The sequence below is a fragment of the Balaenoptera acutorostrata genome, chromosome 3 (assembly GCF_949987535.1).
Source record: "Balaenoptera acutorostrata chromosome 3, mBalAcu1.1, whole genome shotgun sequence".
Lineage (NCBI taxonomy): Eukaryota > Metazoa > Chordata > Mammalia > Artiodactyla > Balaenopteridae > Balaenoptera > Balaenoptera acutorostrata.
Window position 1 is genome coordinate 151,610,957 of NC_080066.1, and position 25,214 is coordinate 151,636,170.

General features: G+C 47.4%; 1 protein-coding gene across 1 annotated transcript in view; it reads right to left on the reverse strand.

The window, feature by feature from the left end:
• The window catches only part of DPF3 (double PHD fingers 3), a 244,019-nt gene extending 219,241 nt beyond the window's left edge, over window positions 1-24,778 (reverse strand). The window contains exon 1 of the mRNA XM_057542703.1: window positions 24,733-24,778. Coding sequence (XP_057398686.1) covers window positions 24,733-24,764 — 32 coding nt within the window. The 5' untranslated portion in view covers window positions 24,765-24,778. The remainder of the gene's footprint in view (window positions 1-24,732) is intronic.
• Window positions 24,779-25,214: the final 436 nt, after the last annotated feature.

Consider the following 25,214-nt stretch of genomic DNA (forward strand, 5'->3'; position numbering starts at 1 on the left):
TCCCCCACGATCCTCACCAGCTCAGCAATCCCATTTTTCTACTTGCTCAGGTCAAAAACCTTGGAGTCATCCACGATGCCTCTCTTGTTGTCACACCCCACTTCCAATTTTTTTGCAAAAGCTGTCTTCCCTATCTACAGTATGTATTCCAAATCCAGCCGCTTCTTACAACCTTTGCAATCACCACCCTGGTCCCAGCCACTGCCTCGTTACTGGTCTTTCTGTTTACCCTCAACTGAGCAGCCAGGGTGATGCTGTAAAAACCCTCCAGTAGGTTCCCAACTCCAAAGATAAGCCAAAGTTTTCCTATTACTCTCCCCCTCTCTAACTCTGCTCCAGTCACACTGGCCTTCTTGCTATTCTGCAAAGCGTCAGGCATACTTTCACCTCAGAACCGTTGCACTTGCTCCTCTGTCTGCCTTGAATCTTATTCCCCCAGATGACCTTCAAATGTCACTTTTCAGTGAGGTCTCCCCTGGCCACCGTAACTGTCCTCCCCCCAACACTCCCTATCCCAACTCCCTGATAGACTTAGCACCGTCCCAGTTATCCACTTACTTAGATTACCATCTGTCTGCCTCCACTAGAATGAAAGCTCAAAGAAGGCCAGGATTTGCCCATTTTTTTCACTGCTGGTGTCCAGCACCCAGAATAGTGCTAGGTACTCAGTAAATATTTGCTGAATTAATAAATTAATCCCAGGACACCTGGAAATAGTCTTAACTCCCCATCATGGAGGAAAAAAAAAAATCACAGAATCCCCTTAAAGACATATGATCCAGTTCATAGCAAAACATACACATTTCAGGCCTTTCTCAAGCAAACAAGCAAGTTCTAATGAATCTCGAGAGGGGAGGAAATCTCATTTCATTTTTACTCCCTCTCACCCTTCCTAAATCAGAGACCGCCTCCCCTTCTATCAGGCCCAAAGCTGGAAAACATCTGCTCAAGGGATGGAGGAGGAGGTGCAGGTGCCACCAGACCTGAAGGCGTTACCACCCACAAGTTTGAGGGGAAGAGAAGATGACTGAGAAAGGGAAGAAAAATTAGCACATCGATTAGAAACACATGTTTAAAAACCCCTTCCCAGCCCATGAGTCGGCTGAGTGAAGCTGGCATCAGGGTGACAAATTAATTTCATGACCTTCTTGCTTTCACTAAGAACTGCAGAACTTTCTTTAAGCAACTGATGTGTAGAAAAGGGGCATGTATGTCTGTCCATATTTCTATATAGAGAGGTCTGGTAACAAAACAAGATGTTTTGCGACACAACATGCATCGAACCACCTACTGTGTGCCCAACACAGTGCAAGGTGCTGGAGACCCAGGAAGGTCTAAGATATGGTTCCTTCTTACAGGGAGCTCTGGCGGGCGGAGATGACCGGCACAGACACAGCTCGCCGGATGTCACCGTGCTAAGTGCTCCCCTGGCATGAACAAAGTGCTATGGGACCCGCAGAGGGGCAACTGGTTCTGCCTGGAGGTGGCTCAGTTCTTGAAGGGTGAGTGGAAGCTGGAAGAGATCATCAGGGAGAGGCGTGGGGGTCAGAGGAAGAAGAGCTGGCAGAGACGGTCAGAGAAGCAAAGGCCTGGAGGTGGAAAGTCCACAATCTGGCGTGATTCAAGCTCAGAGTCCGTGGACAGGCGGTGGAATGGGAGGCTGAATTGTCATGCTAGGGAGTTTGGCATCCTCCTCTAAGGAGTACCCCCTGGTCCCTCCAGGTAGAGTAGATTTCTTCCCTCCTTTGCATCCCACCATGCCCTGTACACACTCCCCAAAGCACATTCCCAGCCCAGCAGGGCCTTGGCACAGGGCATTGGCTGTTCCTTCTGCTTGGAATGCTTTCCTCCCAAGCTATCTGCAAGGTATCTGCTCAGACATCATCCTCTCTGTGAAGCCATCTCTGAATATCCTCTCCAGGGGGCAACCCACACACATGTGCCCCTTACCCTCACTGTATTTCCCCATAGCATTTATACCTGTGTCTTTGCCCACTGTTGGTCTCCTTCACTAGCATGTATGTTCCGTGAAGGCAGGGACTTTGTTTTATTGACTGGCTGTATCCCCAGCACCTGCAGTGCGTGGCACATAGTGGAAACTCAATAAATAGTTGATGAATGACTAAAAAGCACCTGTAACACTTGAAGATCGGGGTTGTTTATATCTGTCCCCCCCTACAAGGTTGAAAATCGATATGAAAGCAAAGACTGTGCTCTCAGTTCTCTACCCAGCACCTCCCATAGTGCACATGATCGGCGCTCAGTAAATAGTTGATGGGTGGGTGGATGGATGGATGGATGGATGGAAAGGATAGATGGTTGGGTGGGTGGGTGGATGGATCGATGGGTGGATGGATGGATGGATGGATGGATGGATGGATGGATGGATGGATGGATGGAAAGGATAGATGGTAGGATGGGTGGGTGGGTGGATGGATCGATGGGTGGATGGATGGATGGATGGATGGATGAATAGGCAGATGCATGGATGGATGGGTAGATGGATGGATTCTACAATCCAATGGCAGATGGATGGATTCTACAATCAGTAGGCACCGCTGAAAGTATAAAGAAACTGAACAGTGCAAAGCTCTCCCTGTGGGTAGGGATAGCCTGACATGAGGAGACACTACAAGTTAGGAAGACAATTAGGAAGCTCCTGCCAGTGTCCCTGTGAGCACTTATGTTGCCTGAATGAGAGGTGAATGGAGGAGGGGACAGAGTCCAGAGACATTGCCTAGGTTAAGTCAACAGGACTTGGGGACTAAGTATATGTAGGAGTGAGGAGAGAGAAGAGCCGAAGATGACCCTGAGATATTTGCTTAAATGATAGTGAACGCCAAGAGGAATAAGCAGCTTTAGGGGGAGAAGAAAGTTTTATTTAGAATATAAGTTTGAGGAGGGACAACCCGATGGAGCTGAGTAGGCAGTAGGACAGTCAGGAGGAGAGAGGAAGATCAAATCATGAGCGCTGGCTGAAGTCATGGGAATCCGCTCATTCATTTCCACGTCTGAGCACCTTCCGTTGCTCCAGGCACTTACTATGAGCTAAAACTTCGGATGCCGCAGTGCCCAAGACAGGCACAGTCTGTGCTCTCATGGAACGTAAATTCCAAGAGGAAAGGCAGACATAAGACAGATGAACAAATGCATAAAGATAATTTCTGATGGTTGTACGCACTGTGAAAAAAAATACACCAGGGTAATGGGAGAGTTATGCAGGGACAGTATTACATGGGGTGGGCAGGGGAGGCCCCTCTGAAGAAGTGGCTTTTGCCATGATGAGGCGGAGGGCAAGAATGACAAGGAAGTTCCTTGCTTCATGGCTTTGATTTTCTTGAATAAGTCTGGGGTGAAATCATCTGCTAAGAGTAAGAGGATGGAGAGGAATTTCACATAAATGGCAAAACACTGAAACAACTGCTGTCGGGAAGAAATAAAAAGGGGTGAGAAAAGAGATTATGGTGGGGCACCAAGGACCAAGCTGAGGGCTGACACCGTGAATGTGTAAGGTAGCCTATCAACGCAAAGCATATTCATATTTTTAAAATATTATATAATGATGAAGCTCTATGTCCCTGCAGCTATACTGAAACCAGAAATAATGCCCTAGTAAGATCCGGAATCTCTACCTCTACTTGGTATGAGACGGGTTTGCCAGAGTGTTTATTTGATTTTAATTAAGTTTGATGGGCTGTGAGGGTTTTCATTACTTGGTTTGACCAGGCGCATTTCCACCACCACCCCCTCGTAGACCCCAGTAGCTTCCTGCCACAGCTTTCCCACTCAAACCATCCTGCAAATTAATCACCCTCAACATCCATCCTGACATACCTTAAATAACGCCCCAACACCTACAGGATCAGTGCCAAACTTTTCACACAGGTGTCTATAATAGGTCCTCTGTTACCTGTTCAGCCTTCTCTCTCCCAACTACTCAGCCTGGCTGCTATTCACACTTCCTTTTTGAACCCAAGTTCATTTGGATGGACAGACCCAGGTCCATGCCTCAGGTCTTGGGCAAGTTGCTTAAACTCTTTGGAGTGTTCTCATCTACAAAATAGTTAATACGGCCTGCTTCCTAGGAGGATTAAATGAGTTCATGTGTGTAAGCACACAGCACAGGGCTGCCGAGCAGACATAGGTGTTCAAGAGATGGTAGCTGGAACGAGCGTGACTCCTACTTTAAAAGCTGCCGTGTAACGATGCAGTTATCACCGCATCCAGCACACGGCCACACACGCAGAAGACATTGGGTCCATGCCATTAATATTGTTACTACGTGTTGCTTTGTGATTCACCTCCTAGTTTCCACTGCACTCTTCTTCAGGCTGATCTTAAAAGTCAACTTGCATCTTACCGTCTTAGAGTCTCCCGCTTATATTAATATTCAACGTATGTCTTGTCCCTCAACTAGACAGAAATTTCCTGGAGAATAGAAATTGTATCCTCTGCTTCTCGGTATCGCCCTCACTGTGAAGTACAGAACCTTCCGCTTCAGCAGGTGCTAAATAATTCCTGATCGATGTGTGGTGCTGAGAGATTGGTTCCCCTCTTAAAGGGAAGCCTTCTCTATCCTCAACTCCCTAACTTCTACCCATCCATCAATACCTACCACCCGCCCCCACCTCCTCCAGGAAGCTAGTCAGTGAAACTGGTTTCTTCCTTTCTTGAAAGTCTATGGCACTCACTAATTTGTCATATTTTGCTTCAGGGCTTCTAAAATTTTAGGGCAGGCAGAGCTAAGGGAGATTGAGCATGTGGCCCACTTTGCTTTCACCAGTATTCATAGATGTATCTATCCTAGCCAGACCAGGAGACCACTGGGCTACACCAAGGATCTTTTTCACAAAGAGGAAGCAAAAGCTGAGGTGGTCGAATACTGGTATTTCAACCATGAGGGCTCTGGTGGGGTTTCTGTCCCACAATTTCATGCTAGAAAATACTAGAACAAAAATGCCAAGAGATCCTCTGTGCTGTGTAAGGAAGGCAGGGCTGGAGGACCTGTCTCTTATTAGCTGTGCAGAGCCTGAGGACTGTCCCCAGACCTTGCCCTGGCCTCTGCTGCCATGTCCCACAGTGAGGGAGACCACCAATGATCTCTAAGTTATTTCTTAGATCTACAGTTCCAAGCACTAGCTCTGCCTATGAGCTGTACTATTGACAGACAAATTGAATCAAAAGAGCTTTGTCCCTCTCTGGTCATTAGTCGGTGGGGTACTTTGAAAGCTTCTCTGTTCCTGCTGCCCACTCACCTATCAGGTATTTCATCCAATGGACATAGAAATGAGAGCATCACAGAGCAAAGTCTGAACAATTGAAAAGATGCCCACCCCCCCTTGTGACTGTTAAAGCTGGGTTGGGTGCTGGATACATGGAGGTTCTTTGTGTTATTCTGTGTATTTTTGTACAGGTTTGATATCTTCCATATTAGAATGTTATAATAATAATTACGATTAACTCACCTAATTCCACCCTTTCATGTACTAATTGGATACTCACTTTCTAGATGGATCTCATGAGCCCCCAAAAAGGTACTGGATCTTTTTTTAAAAAGGAACTACATCTGGAAATTATAAGTCAGTACTTTTTAACCTTTGCCCACTGGAGAATAGAGTGGGAAGAAAGAAAGGCAAAGGAAAGTGCTTGGAGTCAGACATCAATTGGAGCTCCCCCCTCCCACCAACTCCATCTGGTAACTGAAGTTACCAGAGCCTTGTCTCCTCAAGCAAATTATCGTGAGGCCTAAAGAAGACCTGCTTTCCTTCTTTGCTTTGAAAGCACTTGGTACCCATCTACCCCCCACCTCCCATTTAAAGCGTCATTACACTTACTGATGCATGTGCAGGGCTGAAAGAACAGCGGTTCTCAAGCTTTAGAAGAACTAAGAACCAGAGGGCATGGTCTCAGCCCTGATTCAGGGGGTCCAGAAGGCAGCCCAGAATCCACCTTTCACCAGTCACACCCATGTCCCTTGTGTATGTAATCCTCGGGCCACACCTTGAAATGCTCAAAGGACAGTTGGATTGAGCATCAGGGACAGCAGAAGGACTGCTCCAGACTCTGCTTAGGAGGAGAACAGATCTCGCCACAGTATCAAAAACTTCCGAGGATGGGGGCGGCCTGTCCACTTCTTTAAACTACCAAATGGAAAAAAAAATAGATAAAAACTATCAAATGGAACTGAGAATGAGCGGAAGGAGGGAAGCAGTTCAAGGGAAAACTCTATCGTCACAACCTTGTCCAGCTAATGCCTGTCCTTCATGACACGCACATGTCTCATTTTTATTTTCTAAATTTTACCCAGAAAAGCCTCCTCAGAACTCATTCATCCCATCCTTTCCAGGCTCTATTGCTAAATCTCCCTTCAGCCAGGGGGAAATTTTTAGAACATAAATGGAATTAAGTCACTTCCCGACTTACACCCTTGACTGCTCACTGCTCTCAGGAGAAAGTACACACCCTTAAAATATCCATCAAGGCCCTGCATGTTCTGGTCCCTCCTGACCTCTTGTACCCTATCATGAGCCACACTTTCCCTTTCTTTCTTGCACTCCAGCCACAGCAGCCTTCCTTGGTTCTTCCAACATGCCACAGGACCTTTGCACATGCTGTTCCCTCTGCGTGGGATGAAACGTTGCCTCTTCAAGGAAACTTTTCCTCAACATACCAGACTAGAGCAATTCCCTCAGCCTACTCTCTTCTATCTTCCTGGACCTTCCAACATAACACAGATTCAACTTTTATTTATATATTTATGTGATTAATGTCTATTTCCCCAACTGGACCACAAGCTCCACAAAGATAGAAGTCCATATCGGTTTTGCTTACCGCTGTATACTCAGTGCCAGAGTAGCTGGTACCTCATACATGCTCGACTAACATAGGTGCTAAGTGCACCATGGTCTAGAGAGATGTGTGAAGGAAAAAGAGAAATGGCACACAAAGCTGGAGAAATTCACAATGCAAATGACAGGCCAGTGTGAGATGGTGCACTTTCTCCTGGACTTGGAGGGCTGAGAATCTTCTCCAGTGTCACAAGGATGGTGGTCACTGACGCCACAAGATCTCAGGTTCTCTGAAATAAGAGCGTCTGTCCAGGACTGTCCCCAGAGGATGATGAGAATGTGACTTGCCTCTCGGGGAATGTGGGGGCTGAAAAAGAGGGCCAGGAGAGATTGCACGTCCAACTCCTCAATGCCCTGCCTGTTATCTCTCTGAAAACATAGCTTTGTCCCTCACTATCGGGACGCCGAGAGAGAGCGGGGACAAGAAGGTCACAGACAGAAGGGATCTGCCCCCCTCCTATCTGGAGCCACAGAAACAGGCAAGCTCAGGTTATCTTTGTCTTCACTTCTGTTCCCCAGAGATGCGTGGGGTGTGGGGTGGGCATGAAGATTTAGACCAGTCAGCTCTGAAAACAGGGTGTTTTTCTGCTTGGTCATCAGACATATGCCCATTCAAGGGAGGCAAAACAAGCTGAAGTTTAGATTCTCTGACGAGGCTATGGAGTCCCATCAATTACACGACGTGGAAAAAACTTTGGACAGTTAAAAATAACATAGGGGTCTGGTGTTTGGAAGATCTGGAGTTTGGAATGCCAGCTTGTCAAGCACAGATCGCTGCCTACAAAAAGCGTGTGCTGGGAACATGTATACACACACCCGCTGGGGCAGGAGGGCTGCGATCAGCAAGGTGTCCGACAACGGGTTGGCGGGCCACATGGGAGAAAAGTGCACAGACCAGCTCTCACCCCTACACGCTTTGGTCTGAAGGATGTTCAAGCCCTTTTCTAGCTATGGAAAGGGCAGAGCTCATTCAGGCAGAAAGCACTTGCCTCTCCCTTGGAGGAGGCGTCAGTGAATGGAAGCAGGAGCCAGGCGTTCAATCACATGACAGTTCACCTCAATGTGTTGTGTTTCTGCAGCTGTGAAATTCTCGTTCTTTCTCAGAAGGACCCAATATCAGCACCGATTCAGTGGCATGCAATAACCTGAACTCCCAGACAAAGCATCCCATAGCTAAATCTCTCTCAAAGTCTCTTCTAGCACATTTGTTCTAAGAGTTACTAATAATAATGCCATCGAGTTCTAGAGTGTCTTTCTTCTAAGAAAATCAGAGCTTCTCCTACTTATTATCTCATATTCCTTAAGAGGCCACTGTGGGAAAAATCAGCTAGTGTGACTGCATTTTACAGATAGAAAAACGGGGTCACTGCCAACATCTATTACAAGGGTAAGAAGCACCAACTCTTCTAAGCACTGTACATATATTAACTTGTTTAATTCTTCCAACAACCCTCTAAAGGCAGAAACCATCTCTCCCACTTCACAGATGAGAAATCTGAGGCACAGAGGGGTTAGGAATCCTGCCCATGGTCATGGGGCTTGGATGCGAACCCACACTCTCCAGCTCTAGAGCCTGTACCCAAGCTGTAAGCCACATGGCACTGCTCGCCACCCTCTCGCTCCCTAGGACGGGCATCTGAGCTCTCAAAGAGTTCAAGGCTCCAAGGAACCTGAGGACTGGGGTAACACCAGCCTCCCCCTGAAAGCTAGCTCCCTGGGGCCCAGGCCTTCCGGCAGGAGGAAATAAACATTAGGTGGGCAGCTTGAATGGGTAACGGGGTGCCTGAGTGCCTGGGTGGGAGTGGAGAGGCATTACCTTCAGAATAAACCACTTCCATCCTCCCAGGAAGAAACACAGCCTTAGAGACCTGTAGTCTCACTGCCTGCTCCCCATCCCACACTCCCACCTCACTCCCCGCAAACCCCACTCCCATTTGAACCATGAAACTAATCCTTGGGGCACCAGCCTTTGATTGCGCTACGAGGGTCCGCATTTATGTTTTCTTCCCTAGACTGGATTTGTGTACTTTACGTATAACCATTTATGGGTTGTTATCTTTGTTGCTTTTGTTGAAGAAAGGGGGTGGTGATTAAAGTATAGAAAGGGGAAAAGACCTTTAGATCCAGCACTAGGACGGGCTTTATCCTACAATCCTGCGCCACTTGGCAAATCTGCCCAAGCAGCTGGCCAGGGCTGTCCTGTACCCGATGGGATGGATGGCTCATCCAGGGCAAGCCCCCGAGAGTCCCCCTCACCCCCATCCCCTCTGGGAGGTGCCCTGGGAAAGACCCAGAACACGTAACCAAGGAAACCAAGGACCAAGAATCAGTGCGAGGGAGTCTCTGGGGGTGGACATCCTCCCTGCTGAGGGACACAGAATGAAAACCCCTACCTCCCCCTGGAGTCTCTCTTTTGGCCTCTGAGGTGTTCAAGTTCTTCCCAAGAATTGGCTGCCAAACTGGGGCTCCACTCAGAGCAACCTGGCCCCAGGCTATTTCATTTTTTACCTTCTGTTCATAGACCCCTCCCACTCCCATCCAGCCAAATGGATCCATTTGCTCTCATCCACACATCCCTTCCTACCTGGCCCTCCCACCACCACCCCAAAGGAAGAGGGTTCTCTAAGGAGTTACTCAAATGCTTCCCAAATCCTTGTTCACGTCCCTTTCATGCCTGACCTTCTCCATCCTCAGGCTCCACCACTCCTGAGCCTGACCAGATCCCACTTTCCTTCCAAACTCAGCTCCAAGCCACCTCCTCCCTGAAACCTTCTCTGACATCCCCACCGTGGGACCGCTTTCTCTCTTGCAATTTCACAGACCCCTCGGGGGCTGGACCGCTCACAGAGCGCAGTTAATCCCACCATGTAACCTCACGCACCCTGTTTCTTCTCCACGGCTTCTTCTCACCTGTTTGCTGTGTGCAAGCTTTGCCTTTTCCTCCTTCTCTCTCCCTGCTCCCACAATGATAAGATAGAGTGTGACCTCCTGGGGACTAGGCAGAATACTCTTCCCTTCCTTTTGTGCCTCTTCAATGCTTTTTGATCAAGGTGCGATGCATGGGGAAAGGAGAAAGATGTCAACAGGGCACAGATGAAGGGGACAAGGTCAGAACGAAACTGAGGCTGGAGGTGCAAACCTTGATATGAAGCATTAAGTAGATTATTCCACTATCTAGGGCTCACAGAGCATTGGGGAGGTTTAGGTCTGAGTCAAGGAATGAAATAAGAAGCAGAAAGCAAAAGAAAAGAGTAACCAGTGGGCTTTTCCTTCCTGGGGATTTGAAAAGCTACAATAGAGCCTGAAGGAGAGATGCCAGGAAGTTGGACTGCCCAAGGCTGGGCCTTGAAGAAAGGTGGGGACATTTCAGAGCTTTTATATTGTCCAGACCAGTTCATCTGCGTCTGGACGCAGGAACAGGAACTCCTGGCAACACTGGGCAATGATAGAGATGGTTGCATCCATCAGAGCTTCTTTTGTCCTGTATTTCTCAGGAAGCTGAACACATTCTAGGCAGATAATGGGTGAACATAAATGATCACCAGAGGAGGGACCTATATAATTGGGTCTCTCAGTTAGGCAGATCACCAAATAATAAAAGAATCCGATTGCTCCAAGGATAGCAAGAGCTAGCGCCGTCTCAGAAAGGTTCCTACATTCAGACCCACGAACCAGTCAGGCTCTATCCCTCCCCCATGCTGACTGGGATCTCCAGCCCCTGAGATAGCAAACAATGCCCCCTGGTGTGCTATGGACCAGGGAACTATGGGAAATTTCTGAATTTCATAGAACTCCGTAGATCAGTGTTCATCTCAGCTACCCTGTGCATAACTGACCTAAAATCGAATGATCCAAACCTGTTTCCCATCCCCCAGAGATGTGTGTAATTAGATAAAATGAGGACAGAATATGTATAAGTATCTGTTATACTGGGATGGCTGCCCAGAAGGGAAATGAGCACCAAGAACCGGATGGCCCCATGTGCACCCTCTGTACTGAAGGGCTATACCCGGGACTGAAGGAGCGTTAACTTCCAGAGTAGGTGCTGGTGCACTATGAACCTCTCTGAATTCACAAACACTTTGGTACAATCCTGCTCCTCCAGCCTATACTTCGTGCACCATCAGCACTTTTTCTAGCTCTCCACGTTGAAGGATGTCTAGTGGACGAGAATCTGAGTTAAAACTTGACTTGAATAGCCTGTCTCCACCTCTGGCCTTCACCTTCCTTCTGACACAGAATGGCCTCTCCAGGGTGGTGTCTTCCTCCACATGGTCCCAACACTGAATGTTCTGGAGGGTCGAAAAGCAGCAAGAGGACATGCAAAAGTTATGAGGATAGAGATTTCTCTCTCTCTCAATATGAAGAATAAAGGCCCTCACATGATCCCCAGGACATCATTTTTTGTTTCATGGTCACATGAATTTACCTGCACTGAACATGGTTGGGAGAGAGTCATAGGGAAAGTTATATCTATGTAGGCATTATGAAAGTATAGGAAATTCTCTCAAAGAATATCTATCTGAAAACAGTGACTGGGCCACAGTTACCTCCAAAGCTCAGTAGGACAGGCAACAGACTCTCACCAGATCCCAACTTTGGGTTAAACCATTATAGTACCTGCACCTTCTGGTCTCTTCCATCTTAAAAACCCATAGAAGTCCTCAGGTATACCTAAGGCTAAAGAAAATCCCATACACAGCTGAGCATATAGTAGGCACTTAGTAAAAGTGTGGTTGATTTATCAGTGGCTAGTCACAAGCCCTGGGTTACTTAGCCCCTGAAAGAGGACAGAGCAAAAAGACTCGCCTTTAATTCCCAAGACCAAAGGGAAGGAAAGCCAAGTTTTTTAGATCCACAAGGATGAAGTGGTAAGGAGACAAAGGGCTAGAATAAATGGCGCTGACAATCATCACAGCCTCACACGCTACATGCAAGCAAGGCAAGCTTGTGCCTATTTTCCGACTACTGAAATTGAAGAATTTGGGGAGAGGAATTCTGCTGCCTTTTCCAAACTCCTGCCAGGGAGAGAATGAGAAACAAGTCGACTCTAAAGAGCTAGAAGCAAATTAGGCGGGAAGAGCCTGCTGGCTTCATTTGCTCAGTTACTCCACATGCATTTATTAAGCGCCTGCTATGCTGATCCTATAGGCATAGAAAGGCACAGGCAGCCACCCTCCCAGTCTTCCAAGGCCTTGCATTCTAACCAACCAGCGTTAAGTATTTCAGTGGCGGGGGGAGAAGAGTATGCTTGGGACTATGGGGCCAAGGACAGGGGTGGCCAATTCTACCTGAGGGTCAGCAAGGGCTTTGCCAGGGAAGAGGGGACTTTGAAGTGTCTGGAAGATGAGCAGGTAGATGTTTGTCATGTGCCTCTGGGGCAGGATAGGGCTGGGGAGCCACAAGCAGTTTGGTAAGACTATAGGGGAAGTGGGAATGGTGCCACCTGTCTGAGCAGGGATACAGAAGCATCCTTTCAGGGTAACAAGTTCACCCACATCGCTCATTCTAAGGTTCTTAACCTGGAGCCCATGTAACTCTAGGGCATCCGCTGATGGGCTCCTCAAAGTCTGTGAACCCCATAAAACCATAGGCAGATGTTCAAACCTATCTGCATTTTTTCTGGGGAGATGATCCAGAACTTTCATAGGATTCTCAAAAGGGCCTGTAATTGCCAAGGAAAAGTGAAAAAGAAACACTCAATACGACATTGAGTTGCCTGAACACCAAACTGTGATGTAGAAGCCATGGTTTTCTGTCTCTGTACCCTGAAGATAGCTTAGTACCTGACATATCACAGGTTTTCAGAATTAGCAGAGCTCAAGGGATGAATACAAGGAGATGGGAAGAAATCGCCATTTTCATCATCAAAACAAACATTGTGTGTACAGACATTCCTGTGCCAGTCAGTGGGCTAGATTTTACAAACCAATACCTCTTTCCATAAAGGCACATGGAAAAATACCTTCTCAACTTCCTGTTCACAGGATTGCAAAGCCAAGTCCCTAAATGTGGATACAAGTCACCCAGGGCAATTCACTGCAATCCCAGATCAGGCTCAAACTTTAGTTGGCAGTTGCCTAGCAACAAATAACCCTGAAGACACATCACCAAATAGAGATGCCAAAAGGGCATTCTGTGGGCAAGCTGGTTCTGAAAACTAGCCCCCGCGCAAGTTTGTCTGCCAGGCCTCTCTGGGACTGTTGGGGGAAGAAGCAGACTTTGCAGCCAAAAGGAAGCTGGAAGAGGGGGTGGGAAGGTGTTCAGATGGTGGTGTGTAAGAAGTGGGCACAGAAACAGGGAACCGAGGGCTGAGGGAGCAGGCAGCCTCAAATAGAGAAAGCAATTGGTGCCTCTGCAGGTCCTCTTTCAGACCGTACCTACAATTACTCTTCTGAGCAGCTGCTGAGCAAATCCCAGCCATATCTAAAGATGCAGAAAGTGGCAGGAAGACTTGACTGCACCTACATCCAGCCCTGCCCTGAAGTCATCATCCTCCAGCAGTTCCACTGAACTACGCCAGGTTGGGGTGAGCAAGATGACAGATCTCCAGACCCAGGAAGCAGTTTTTATCCAGCTCTCCAGGGCAGCTCACTCCCTTACAGAGGCAGCAAGCACCAAAGAGGCAAAGAGACCTCACTTTCTAAAATTCAGATTTTTTTTTTTTTCTTTAATGAAAAGCTCAGAAACTCCTTCTGCTGAGTCAGGTGAGACTGGGATTCCTAAGATGAAAGTTCTAATCCAAATCATGGCACTGGCCAACACTAGGCACCTCTCCCTGTGCAATGGTGGAAAGAAAGCTTGGGCCTTCTTCAGAACCCGTTCTCCTGGAAGGTCTTGGGGGCCAGGGGGAAGGGGCAAACAAATACATCAGTCAGGAAGCGACTCAGGAAGAACAAATGCGGAAGTCAAACAACAACAAATAAGGCGGATATAAATCCAGATAAAATATTAAAATCATTAAAGGGCTGCTGCTCCCTGAAGATTGGGAAAAATGAAGAGAGTTAATTAAAAGCAATCTCCATGCACTGCTGAGCCAGCCGGCCCTGATAAATCAACAGCTGGGGCTTCTGTGGAGGGCAGTCAGGGGGCTTCAGGAGTGGGGTGCGGGGGGGTTGCTGGCCGGGGGAGGGGGGCTGCTGCAGAGATGGCAGTGACATCCAGTTGAACACAGTGACTTAAGTTTCGTGTCTTATTAAATATTTTATGACCACTGAATAAAGTTGTTCTTCTAAGGGGGGAGAAAATGATCATTCGGGTGAACAAAAAGTGAGGAAGATAAGGGTGAAGAGATATTTTTTGTTTGATTCAAGACATACTTGGGACCATGATGTCAGCATCTCTGATCTTGCCCCAGATGCAGAGGCTTTTGTTTCTTCTCTCTACCTGATCTGCACAGGTAGATGCCTCTTCTAAAATCTCTCTGCAAAACCCTGGGCTATGTTTGTTTTGGGGGTTGGGGGAAGCAGTGCAAAGTCAGGGAAAGAAATGAAGAGGAAGAGGAGATAAAAAAGACCTTCAAAATTCTCATTGTTGATCCAAGCCAGACTTTTAGCGCAAAACTAAAAGGTCAGTGGAAATTGTGGAAACTTTCTTTTTTTTCTTTCTTGCTTTCTTTCTTTTTCCTCCTTTCTTTCTCTACTTCCTTCCTTCCCCCTTTTCTCTGCAGTCAGATAAAGTTTTTGTTCTTCATTTTAAACAAAAAAGAGCTCAGAACTTTGGGGGCCAATCTAAGTAAAAAAAAAAAAAAGAAAAGAAAAACAGCGATTTTAGTGTATTACAAAAACGGCCCTTCTCTATTCTAAGGGAACCCTCCAGTTCTTCCTTGATGGAAATATAATCAAGAGAAATGATTGGGAGAAAGTGTTTTTTTTTTTCCTCCGTAGAATTGGGACTGGAAGGGGGTGTGTGCATGGGGAAACATAAGGAATTATGCATTTGGATATGCATTTTAATTAGGTGGACAGAAGCAGCCGCCTGTTAATTTTTCTTGCTTGTTTCCACTTAGCATTCATCACAGGCAAAACCACCATAGAGCACTCCCACAATAATAGATGGTTCTGCATTGGCTAAGTCCTCGGGGAAAATAATTAGCAGGAGAGAATATATTCTCTCCACTTCAACTACCCCATCCACCCTGCCCTCCCCCACCTCCAGCACCACATTGCCTCCGCCCTCCCCCCCACCCCGCAACTGACAGTGGTTTCACTAGAAGCCTAAGGGAGCAGTCCACCTCCCGGTTTACAAGCACTTACTTTGCCCTGCCAAAGAACAGGGGTCTGGAAGGAGAAACGGACTGGAGGCCTTCGTTGGAGTGGAAGCTCCTAGATGCAGGGAGGGGGGCTCTATGCCGCTTAGCTGCGAGGGGCAGGCTCGCAATCAGAATTGGCCAGGACAGGATGAAGAAAGCTCCAAAGAGGGTGAGACAGTTCTCCCTGAGCTCAACTAGCAGCAAACAGAGATATGTAAAGAGTCCTTGGTTGAGGATAATGGGAGTAGGGATGACGTTTCTCACTTAATTTGCCTTTATAAAGTACAGGAATGCTGTGGGTTTGCAGCAAGCTTGGATCTGAAGCATTTCCAAGGCTGGCAAATAACTCTGTCATTCTGAGATTTGACCCTCGCCACCATGCTGTCCATAGTCTACGCTTGTATAAAGAACCCATTCTTGCCGCTGACCCCCTATGTCAACAGCACACCCTCCTTGCTCACAAGCAGATTTAAACCCCAGCCCCCCGGTCACCCCCTCTCCCTCCCTGGAGTCTTCTTGATAGAAGGAGGAGCCAGAGACTGGCTGATGACCAGAGCCCAAGTTCCAGGAGAGCATTCCCTCTGCCCGCCAGCGTCTGATTCCTCTGACCACGGGTGGACTCAGTACACGGCTGACAGTGGGAAATGAAATGAGGGCTTCCCTTGAGCTCATATTCTCACCTATTTCAAACCCAGACGATGTAAAAAACCCCACTGAGATCCCAGGGCTATTTACACACAGCTGGACGAGTGAGGCTTTGCATTTACTGAGAAACAATGATTAGATATGATGTGTAATGCCAGGATCTTTTCCTTTATTTTAGTTTTAATATAGTAATGTTTATGAGACATTGCTGACTCTCTGAGAAGGCCTCAGTTAGCTACGAGAAACTTTGCAGTTCTAGTAACACCTCACATTTGTACTTTACACCTTCTGAAATGTTTTCACATCTATTATTTCATCTGGGCCCCTTGCAGGGGGTAAGCAGGGCTGGGTACAGGGAAGGGAAGCGAAAGGAGATACAAGCCTTTCTCACCTTATGAAAAAATAGGCCAGATTTACTACCTCTTGACTTTCAAGCTGTCCTGTCATCCCAGGTGCTCCTTCCACCTGAACCCCTGTTGCCAGATGAAACCTCCACTCTGCCTAGGAAACCTTCACTCCAAGCCTCACCAGGTAACTACTACTGCTGCAGCTTCTGGAGCTCCCCCAAACCCAAACCCTGACCCCCACAGGGAGTCACTGCCCTCAAAGGGTTGGGGTTAGGGGGACAAAGTGAAGGCAATCCTTGTGGCTGGGGATGAGAGAAGTGAGTCTCTGGGTTCCCAGGGCATTTACTCCTCCTCCCCAAAATAGTGGTTGTTCCACGGGGGAGGGGGGTTAAAAGGTTGAGTTCTATGATACTACCAGTATTTTTTTTTTTTTAAGTTTACAAGGAGGGAGTTGCCTGTACTATCTAGAAATGTACTTCCTGGGTTTTAATAAGTCTAGAAATGAAGGGGAACCTAGGCATATACCCAAAAGAACTGAGAGCAGGGACTCAGATAGTTACTTACACACCCATGTTCATAGCAGGATTATTCACAATAGCCAAAAGGTGGAAACAACCCAAGTGCCCATCATTGGATGAACGGATAAACAAAATAAGGCATATATACATACAATAGAATATTATTCAGCCATAAAAAGGAAGGAAATTCTGACACATGCTGTAACAAAGCTGAACCTTAAGGACATTATGCTAAGCAAAATAAGCCAGTCACAAAAGGACAAAGATGGTATGATTCCATTTATATGAGATGCTTAGAATAGGCAAATTTATAGAGACAGAAAGCAGAATGGTGGCTAGCAGGGACTGGAATGGGGGCGGCAGGAGGATGAGGAGTTATTGTTTAATGGGTACAGAGTTTGTTTGGGATGATTTTTTAAATTCTGGGAATGGATAGTATGGATGGTTGCACGACATTATGAATGTACTTAATACCAGTGAACTGACACTTACAAGTGGTTAAGATGGTACATCTACATGTCATATATGCTAAATATACATGTTATGTGTATCTTCCCACTAGTAGAAAAAAAATTTAAGGGGCTGCCTCTGTATGCTGGAGGTCAGGGTGACCATTTTGTTTTTTCTTTCATTTTACCTCTCACAGTTTAGGCTTTTATGAATTCTCTGATAGGTTTTACAACCCCCCTTCCTCCTTTAGACTTGTAGAAAATTGCCAAGGGAGCTTCCAAACAAAGGAAAGCCTGATAATAACGCCCCCAGAAGAATCTGGGATGTTCTGGAGGCATGTCACTGAATGAGAGGCAGTGAATTCCAATTTAGACACTGCTAATACCCACCTGGGTATGGCCAGGCTCTGTGGGTCTGCTAGACACCTCCATTTCCTCAGCAGTTATCATGGGATACAACAGAGGAAGCTGACTGAGACATCAGTACAGGCCCACATGCTTCGCCTCACTGAACAGTCAGGTAACTGCAGCTGCCCAGATGGAAGTGAAATAAGCACTTTATTTCCATGTTAATTGGGATGGGCGCCGTGGTAGAGGGGAGGGCTGTTCCAAGGAGACTGTAGATAAATGAAATCCAGAGAAGAAAAATCTTTTGCTTGGTTCCCTGTCTCCCTCCATACATTTAAAGAAAAGAGGAAGAAAAAGATAGATGTTCTCAATAATTCCAGTCTTTTTGCACAACCAAAAACTTTATCTCAGTGCTTGTAAACAACAAAATAGGCTAATTAGTTTTCCCACTTCTCTTTCCATCCTCTAGTTGGAGTGCTAATGAGAAGAAAAGTGTTCAAAAGGGATAATCAGAAGAAAAGTCCACATTCTAAATGGGCCACCACCTGGTCCCCAGGCTTGGGCCCTGAGAAGGGAGAGATTAGAACCCCAAATGGTAGCATAATGTGGCAAGACTGGATCAGAGAAGATGAAACTACGGAAGAGTCTACCAGTCTTAACTCCCCTTTAGAGCCACACTTTAAAAACAAGAAAGGGGACTTCCCTGGTGGTGCAGTGGTTAAGAATCTGCCTGCTAATGCAGGGGACACGGGTTCGAGCCCTGCTCGGGGAAAATCCCACATGCCGGGGAGCAACTGAGCCTGTGCACCACAACCACTAAGCCTGTGCTCTAGAGCCCGTGAGCCACAACTACTGAGCCCACGTACCACAACTACTGAAGCCCACGCATCTAGAGCCCATGTTCCACAACAAAGAGAAGCCACTGCAATGAAAAGCCCGTGCACCATAACGAAGAGTAACCCCTGCTCGCCTCAACTAGAGAAAGCCTGCGTGCAGCAAGGAAGACCCAACGCAACCATAAATAAATAAATAAATAAATTTATTTTTAAAATAAATAAATAAAATAAAAACAAGGAAGAATTTGAACACTGGATCCTAACTATCCTCCTCATCCTAATTAACCATAGTGAGAGCCACAGGTTTTTGACTTGAGAGGAATTTTGGCAATCAAGGGGCATCACCCTCATCTTAAAGACAAGGAATATGCAGCTCAGAGAAGTTCTGTGTCTAAGATCGCATAGTTAGTGGGTGGTAGGGCTGAAAACAGAGCTCAGATCTCTGGGATCCTCTCCCAGAGCTTTTTCTCCCCCATTACTCTGAAGCTACAAAAGAAAAGCCACTGGTGAGAAACAAATGTGGAAGAGGGACAGAGTTTGAGACAGGGCCACACTGATGGCAGGTGAAAGTCTGGGTACTGAAAAACCTTCTCTGGTGGAGCTTCCAATTGAAGTTAATACAAACAGCAGATTTTCAAAATGAATAACAATGAAAAAAACTCACTCATTTCATAGCAACATGAGATGACCACAAGGGGGATTAGACATGTGCCATCACTGTTCCTTGGGCTCTTAACTAAGGCCTGGATAGTGCAGGACTCAGTGTGGGCTATTTGAACCCCATTATCAGGAGCTCTGAGCTTAATCCCCTTGCCCCTCCCTGCTTCCAAACACAACCCCCTAAATCTTAGTCTCCTCAAGGCTTCTCTCTTCCCTTGCCACTCCCACCCATTACTACTATTCACAAACACACAACCTAGAAATTCCCACCACAGGCTGCTCCTCTTTTCCCACCCCCCGCCAAAACACCTCCTAACCACTACTTTTAAAACTCTGATGCAAATCACAGGCTTCAAAAACCTTCTTTCAGTGACAGTTTTATGATGCTAGCTCCATTCATCCATATGGTTTGACAGACTGTGAAACACTAGTAACCGGACCAATAAGAGAAACAAATTACAAAAACACCACAACACGTCATCTCTCCCCAGTTGCTCACACAACTAAAGAAAACTTTGGAACTTGCAGTAGATCATAATATCAGTCTCTCTTGCTGTTAAACAATCATCTTTTCAGAGTTCCAGACCACACAGTGGTTTTATCCACTTACCTATCCTCTCCCCACCCCCACCCCAGGCCACTCTTTTATCTTTTCTTGTTAAATACCTACATGTTTAAAGATTATTTAAAGCTAGGGTCATGCTTACATAGGCCCCTGCTGGAAAACCCTGGCTGGGCAAAAACTATTTCAGTGGTGTGGCACTTCTTTGGCCAGGGGCCTGCCACATTGGGCTACATTTCTGTCTTCTAGTGACTTTCAGAACACTCAGAAACCACAAAAGTTACTTTACAGAGGTTGGGATAATAAACAGGCCTGGATTCTGGTGCCTTTTTATGACCCACCCCCAGCACCACTACAATCAGCATGGCTGCACTTTCAAAACTGAAACATCAGCCTCAGTTTCCTTTCTTTTCCTGGCACAGGCTCAGAACAAAGCCTGTTGACCGTGGCATTTTATTTTTTGCCTTGATCTGAGCAGGTGGTTCTGGAACAGCTTTAGACATTATGGTGTTTCTCAGATGTGCCTAAATTTCAGCTACCTGCATGATTCCAGAAAGACAAAGGAGGATAAGGAGTCTCCAATTAAGTTGCCTCTGAATTCCTGCCCATTTTATGGAACTGAGCAGCTCCCATTCAACTGGAGACCTCTGGATGTCTCCCAGGTGGTCTGCAGGTCGGGCAATTTTCAGAGGTTTAACCTGTGACGATGCCTTCATTTGGGTTCTGGCAGAAATTAATATCCTTTATGGGCATCTCATCCAAACCAGACATTCTTCCCACTGAAAAATAATGTGTGCTAACGAAGTTTGGAAAATTTAAGGATTTTTTTTTCCAGTGGCAACCATAAGCAGATGCAGAAGTTGGTTCTTAGGCATATGTCAGCTTAAAATGTCTGAGGGTCCTTTTTCATAAGGGGCTAAAATAATGCCCATAAAAAGCTGCAAGTTCACAAATTCCCAACTGCAATGTTCCCCATTTAGTACCTACCCACGTCCTCCCACCCCAACAGAAAGAGCCAGAAGGAGATTAGAACCAGGAATGTGTCCCCCCTACACCATCCTCTCTGATATCTAAACTGAGTGTCACAGCAAGAGTGAAGTCTGGCTTCTAAGTGGCAACAATTACACAACTTTCACAGGCACAAAACGACTTTAGATTAGAATACACTGTCTCCAGATCATAGAATGTATAAAAAGACGAAGATCTGAGGTCCATCTATGCACATGACCAGCTGCTTGACCTTGGCTGAGTAAGTATATTTGCTTCTCTCAGAGCTGTGTCCTTAATAACAAAACAGAGATATAAAACCATGCCTCCAACCAAGCAAGGGAAACGCCTTACAAAAAAGTTTCAATATAATTACGTATCTGTATGTTCACATGTTACAAGCATGACCAAATAGTTTTCTGCTCTCATTATTTATAAACAAATAGTTACTTGGGGTAAATCCCTATTGGCTTATATGGAATAATTAAATAATAATAACAGTTATTCTTTTCTAAGCAGGCAATTAGTATAATAGATATATACGTGTATAATCCAGTCTGGCAGAAGGTGGCAGACATTCCCAGTTAAGTGCATACAAACCAGGGTTTTGATAACTTAATAAAAGAGTAAGTTGTTTAAAGTGTTGACAGCAGATTTGGGGGAGGCTAGCTAACCTGAAGTAGAATATCAAATAAGATTAGAATCTATATTAAAAGCAAAAACAAAAAAAGGATATAGCAGGGCAAAAAAAAAAAAAAAAAGCTTTATGTTTCCTAGGTATGTAGAAATCAACCAGAATACGATAGGTAATGTGGCGGACTTACACATAGACCTTTATCAAATCTATATTTATGTTACCTACATAACATGGCCTTTTACTTCACTACATGGCCCTTATCTTGCATGTACATGTAAGAAATAAGGGTGACTCACACATCTAGGCTCAGACAATGTAGCTGCTAAATTAAATAATGTGCAATACCTATTTACACATCATACATGTCCATCGATGCTTTTAAATTCTATCAGCCCAGATGTGACTGCTTGGTTGTGGAGCCACCTGCCGCGTCCCCTTTGTGATCTGATCAGTCCAGGCGGCTCCTGTTTCTGCCTCTAACACCCTATTGGGCAGTAATAAGATGTTAAAGGCGACAACAGACAGAAAAGCCAGGCTGTCAACTTCAGAGAGGACGGGGGTGAAGGGTACAAGGAGGAGGAATAAGAAAGGGAGTTGAGGGGAGATCAAAGACAGGCAGAAGAAAGCTAAACTGCTGAGAGAGGACATGTGGCTCCAGGAGCCTGGGGCCCTACAGAGGACCCCAAAGCAATGAGATTCAAACTGTGCCCTCCAGTTACTCAAGCTATTGAATTATTGAATGTCCCACGTGGAAAAAGCTAGTGTAATGAAAAATGGTCTACACTCAGCACAGGCAGAGCCCTACAGAGTTGTTGCATGAAACCTGGGCTTGTTTCTTCCCAGAACATTACCTACCACCACTTTATCCCCCAATCCTAGAGGAAACCTTTGTGTGACCAGTTTCTATAGGGGGCGTCCTCAGTGTTGGTCTTTTTTTTTTTTTTTTTTTAAGGGAAGGGAGAGAAAGACTCAGAACGCACACAGAGAAAATGCTGATGTTGTTCAGCTCCGTTTCATTGTCAAGAGGGACACAGGAGAATAAAAACATAGCTCTCCAAACCTTTCTCCCTGCTCCCCTCCTCCCAGCACCCCGATCCATCCCTTCCGCTGGATGTGTCTCTGCGCTTTGTTCTAATTTAGCCCATGCATAATTTATTCACGTGTGTATTGTTTCCTGATCAGCAACTTTTAAAAACAAATGAAACATATAAAGATGATCTATTAAACAAGTTGTTTTTAAAAATAAAGGCAGATGTTGTAGGTCTCGCAGTAACAACATGCGTGCTCCTGCGTTAGCAGTTTAAAACCCATCTAGGGCGCAGGAGGCTCGGCTGGTCGGGGGTATTGTTTACACACCCTTACCACCAGGGAAAGGGGTCGGGATGCAAAAAATGAGCGGCTAATTATAAATGACCATTCAACTGCCACCTAGAAAAAGCAGGCTGGGATGTTGTGTGTATGGCGACACAGAATTACAAATACATCACATTGCAACTGTTTCTAATTATACAAAGTACAAGTGTAATAATTCAGAACTAATTCCAATAACCAGCCCGCTTCTCTGTCCCTTTCCCCACTTCTAACCCCACCCCACACAGACACCCTCCCCAAATACGCACCCTTCTGCGGTCCAAAAAACAAAAACAAAAAACTGGAGCGGCAGGAATGAGTGTAGAGACCTTGCGCCCGCCCGCGCGTAAGCGGGCTCCCGGGTAATAACTAGGGTACCGCTTTCCCAGTAGGAAACAAACCTGGCGCACATGTGAAAATAGATTTATCTAACTTCAGTTTACCAGGAGGCATCAGCCCCGCTATGCGTTTTCGGCTGGAAATGTGAAAACTCCAAATCGGCTGTGGGTTCGGTAAAAACTCACAGCATCAGCTGTGTGGCAGCGCTAGCGACGAGGAGAGGGGATGCGGCGAAGTTACGCCCGTTTTTTCTGCCATAAAACATCTTCTTTCTTGGGTGAAACGCTGTGGCGTTCAAGTGCAGCGTATCCTATCCGAGCTTCCGAGCGAGAACTGAAGCCGAGAGCTGCTCTGTAATCAGCCTCAGCTTCCAGTGTCCTCTTAGCAGCGTTAATACATATACAGACATTTAAAACTCCGAGATCTGGGACATTCCTACCCTTTTCCCCTATTACCGATAGGAGATTAGCTGGTGCAAACACCTCCCGTTCTCCCCGCGCGTTCCTTCGCGTTAAGAACCCCCTGCCGCCCTCCCGCCTCCCCGCGTGCGAACCTGGCTTTCAACTCCTAGGGGAGCCCCGGGTGCTGATGCGGATGCGCTAAGTTGAAAGAACCTGGGTGGCATCCGCCACGCACCCGCGAGAATTCGGCACGAAACGGCCCCCACGCGCACCTCTCCCTCCCCTCGCCCGCGACTTTCAGCTGGGAAGTCCTAATCCCAGGCGCGTAGACCCACCCACCCACGCCGCGCCGAGATCCGGAGGGAGCGCCCCTCTGCCAACATTACTGCCAATAGCACCCCTTTTAGAGAGACGCTAGTTTTCCGAAGCCACCCCCGGCTCCGCGATCGCGAGCGGACTTGGCGGCTTAACAGTTCCACCGACTGGAAGGAAGGAAGGAAGGAAGCCAGGATAAAAAGGAGGGGGAAGGAAGGCGAGTAGGAATTGGCTGTCGGACCCGGGGACTGGCCCCCGCGTGTCCTCGCCCAGCCCGCCCCCTCCGTCCCGGATCTGGGCGTCCGCTCAAAGTCTCCCGGCGGCGGCCAGAGGCACCTGCCCCTCGTCTGGCCGGGAGCAGACGCAGCCCGCTCAGGCGGGGAGCCCCCAAGCTGCCTCTCGCCTGCCTCGGCTTTTCACCCGGGGGAGGCGAGAACACCATTCATAAGACCTGCAGCTTCCCGGTCTCCAAATCAACCCCAAGTTAACCGGAGTCGTTAATTTACTACAGCCAGCTCCCCCACAAACACACCCGGAGACACACCGGCGACCGCCCGAAGCGCCGTCACGCTCCGGGGGCTGCCCCGGCAGGAAAGCCCCGGGCAACCACCTGGGCCCCAGGGCTCCCGGGACCCGCTGCTCCCCCTGCGGTCCTCCCAACTCCGGAAGGTTTGCACAAACTCCCCGCAAGCGATCGGAAGGCGGAGAGCGCCTTGCAAACTCCGGAGCTGCCGCGGTCCGCTCACCACGGCGGACCTAGCTGCGGGGCGGGGGCCGCGGGCTCCGGAGGCGCGGGGCTCAGCCAAGTGCACCCAGGCCGCCCCAGCCCGGCGCTCGCCCCCAGCAGGACCGCCCCCCGCGCCACGCTCACCGCCCCGCGAAGCCGGGGACTCAGGGGACCGTGCTGTCCCCGAGCTGCCCACGATCCCCTAGCTGTAGAGCGCTGGAGCGCCTGGCTTCCCTGCCGATAACCCCTCTCTCTCTGTCCGCCAATTTAGAAGAACACAGATGTAACAATTTTCTTCTTGTTAATTGCATCTCCTGACATTTCTGCACGTTGGGGGGGGGAAAAAAAAAAAAAAGATGAAGAAGTAAGAGCTGAAAGAAAAGAGAGAAGCCCCGCCGCGGCTGTAGGCGCCTGCAAGCGCAGTGCATAGGCAGCGCTCGGCCCGCAGAAGGCGCCTTTTTTTTTTCAAATTGAAACCACGCGGAATATGTACATTTTTTAGTCTTACTTACGCTTTCAGGGGGTTGTGAATGACAGTCGCCATTTTGCTACAATGTAACAGAATATTGTCTGTCTCGGAGTTCTAAAGGTTTGCTCAGGGGAAGCGGAGAGCCAATCAGAGCACGGGATACCGGCCCGCCGGCCAATCGGCGCGGCTGGTCGCCAGGTAGGCGGGGCCTGCACGGTGGTAGTTATTAGGGGAGCTGTCAAAGCCCAGAGGTCACTCCCTTTTGTAGAGCCCGAGAGCAAGCAGGTCTTAAAGGGGCAGTACCGCGCGAGCAGCTCTTTTTCGGATTGAGGAAAGTGGAGACGCACGGGAGAGTATTTTAGTTTGGTCTGAATCCCTACTTTCTAAATAACTGCAGAGAGTTGCGCTCCTGGACAGAAATGTTTAAGCCCTGGACAGAAATATTTAAGTATTGCCAACAAACCACTGAACCCCATTCATTAGCTTTTGGCTTTGCTGTTACGTTTTTAATCCCCCAAAGGGCAA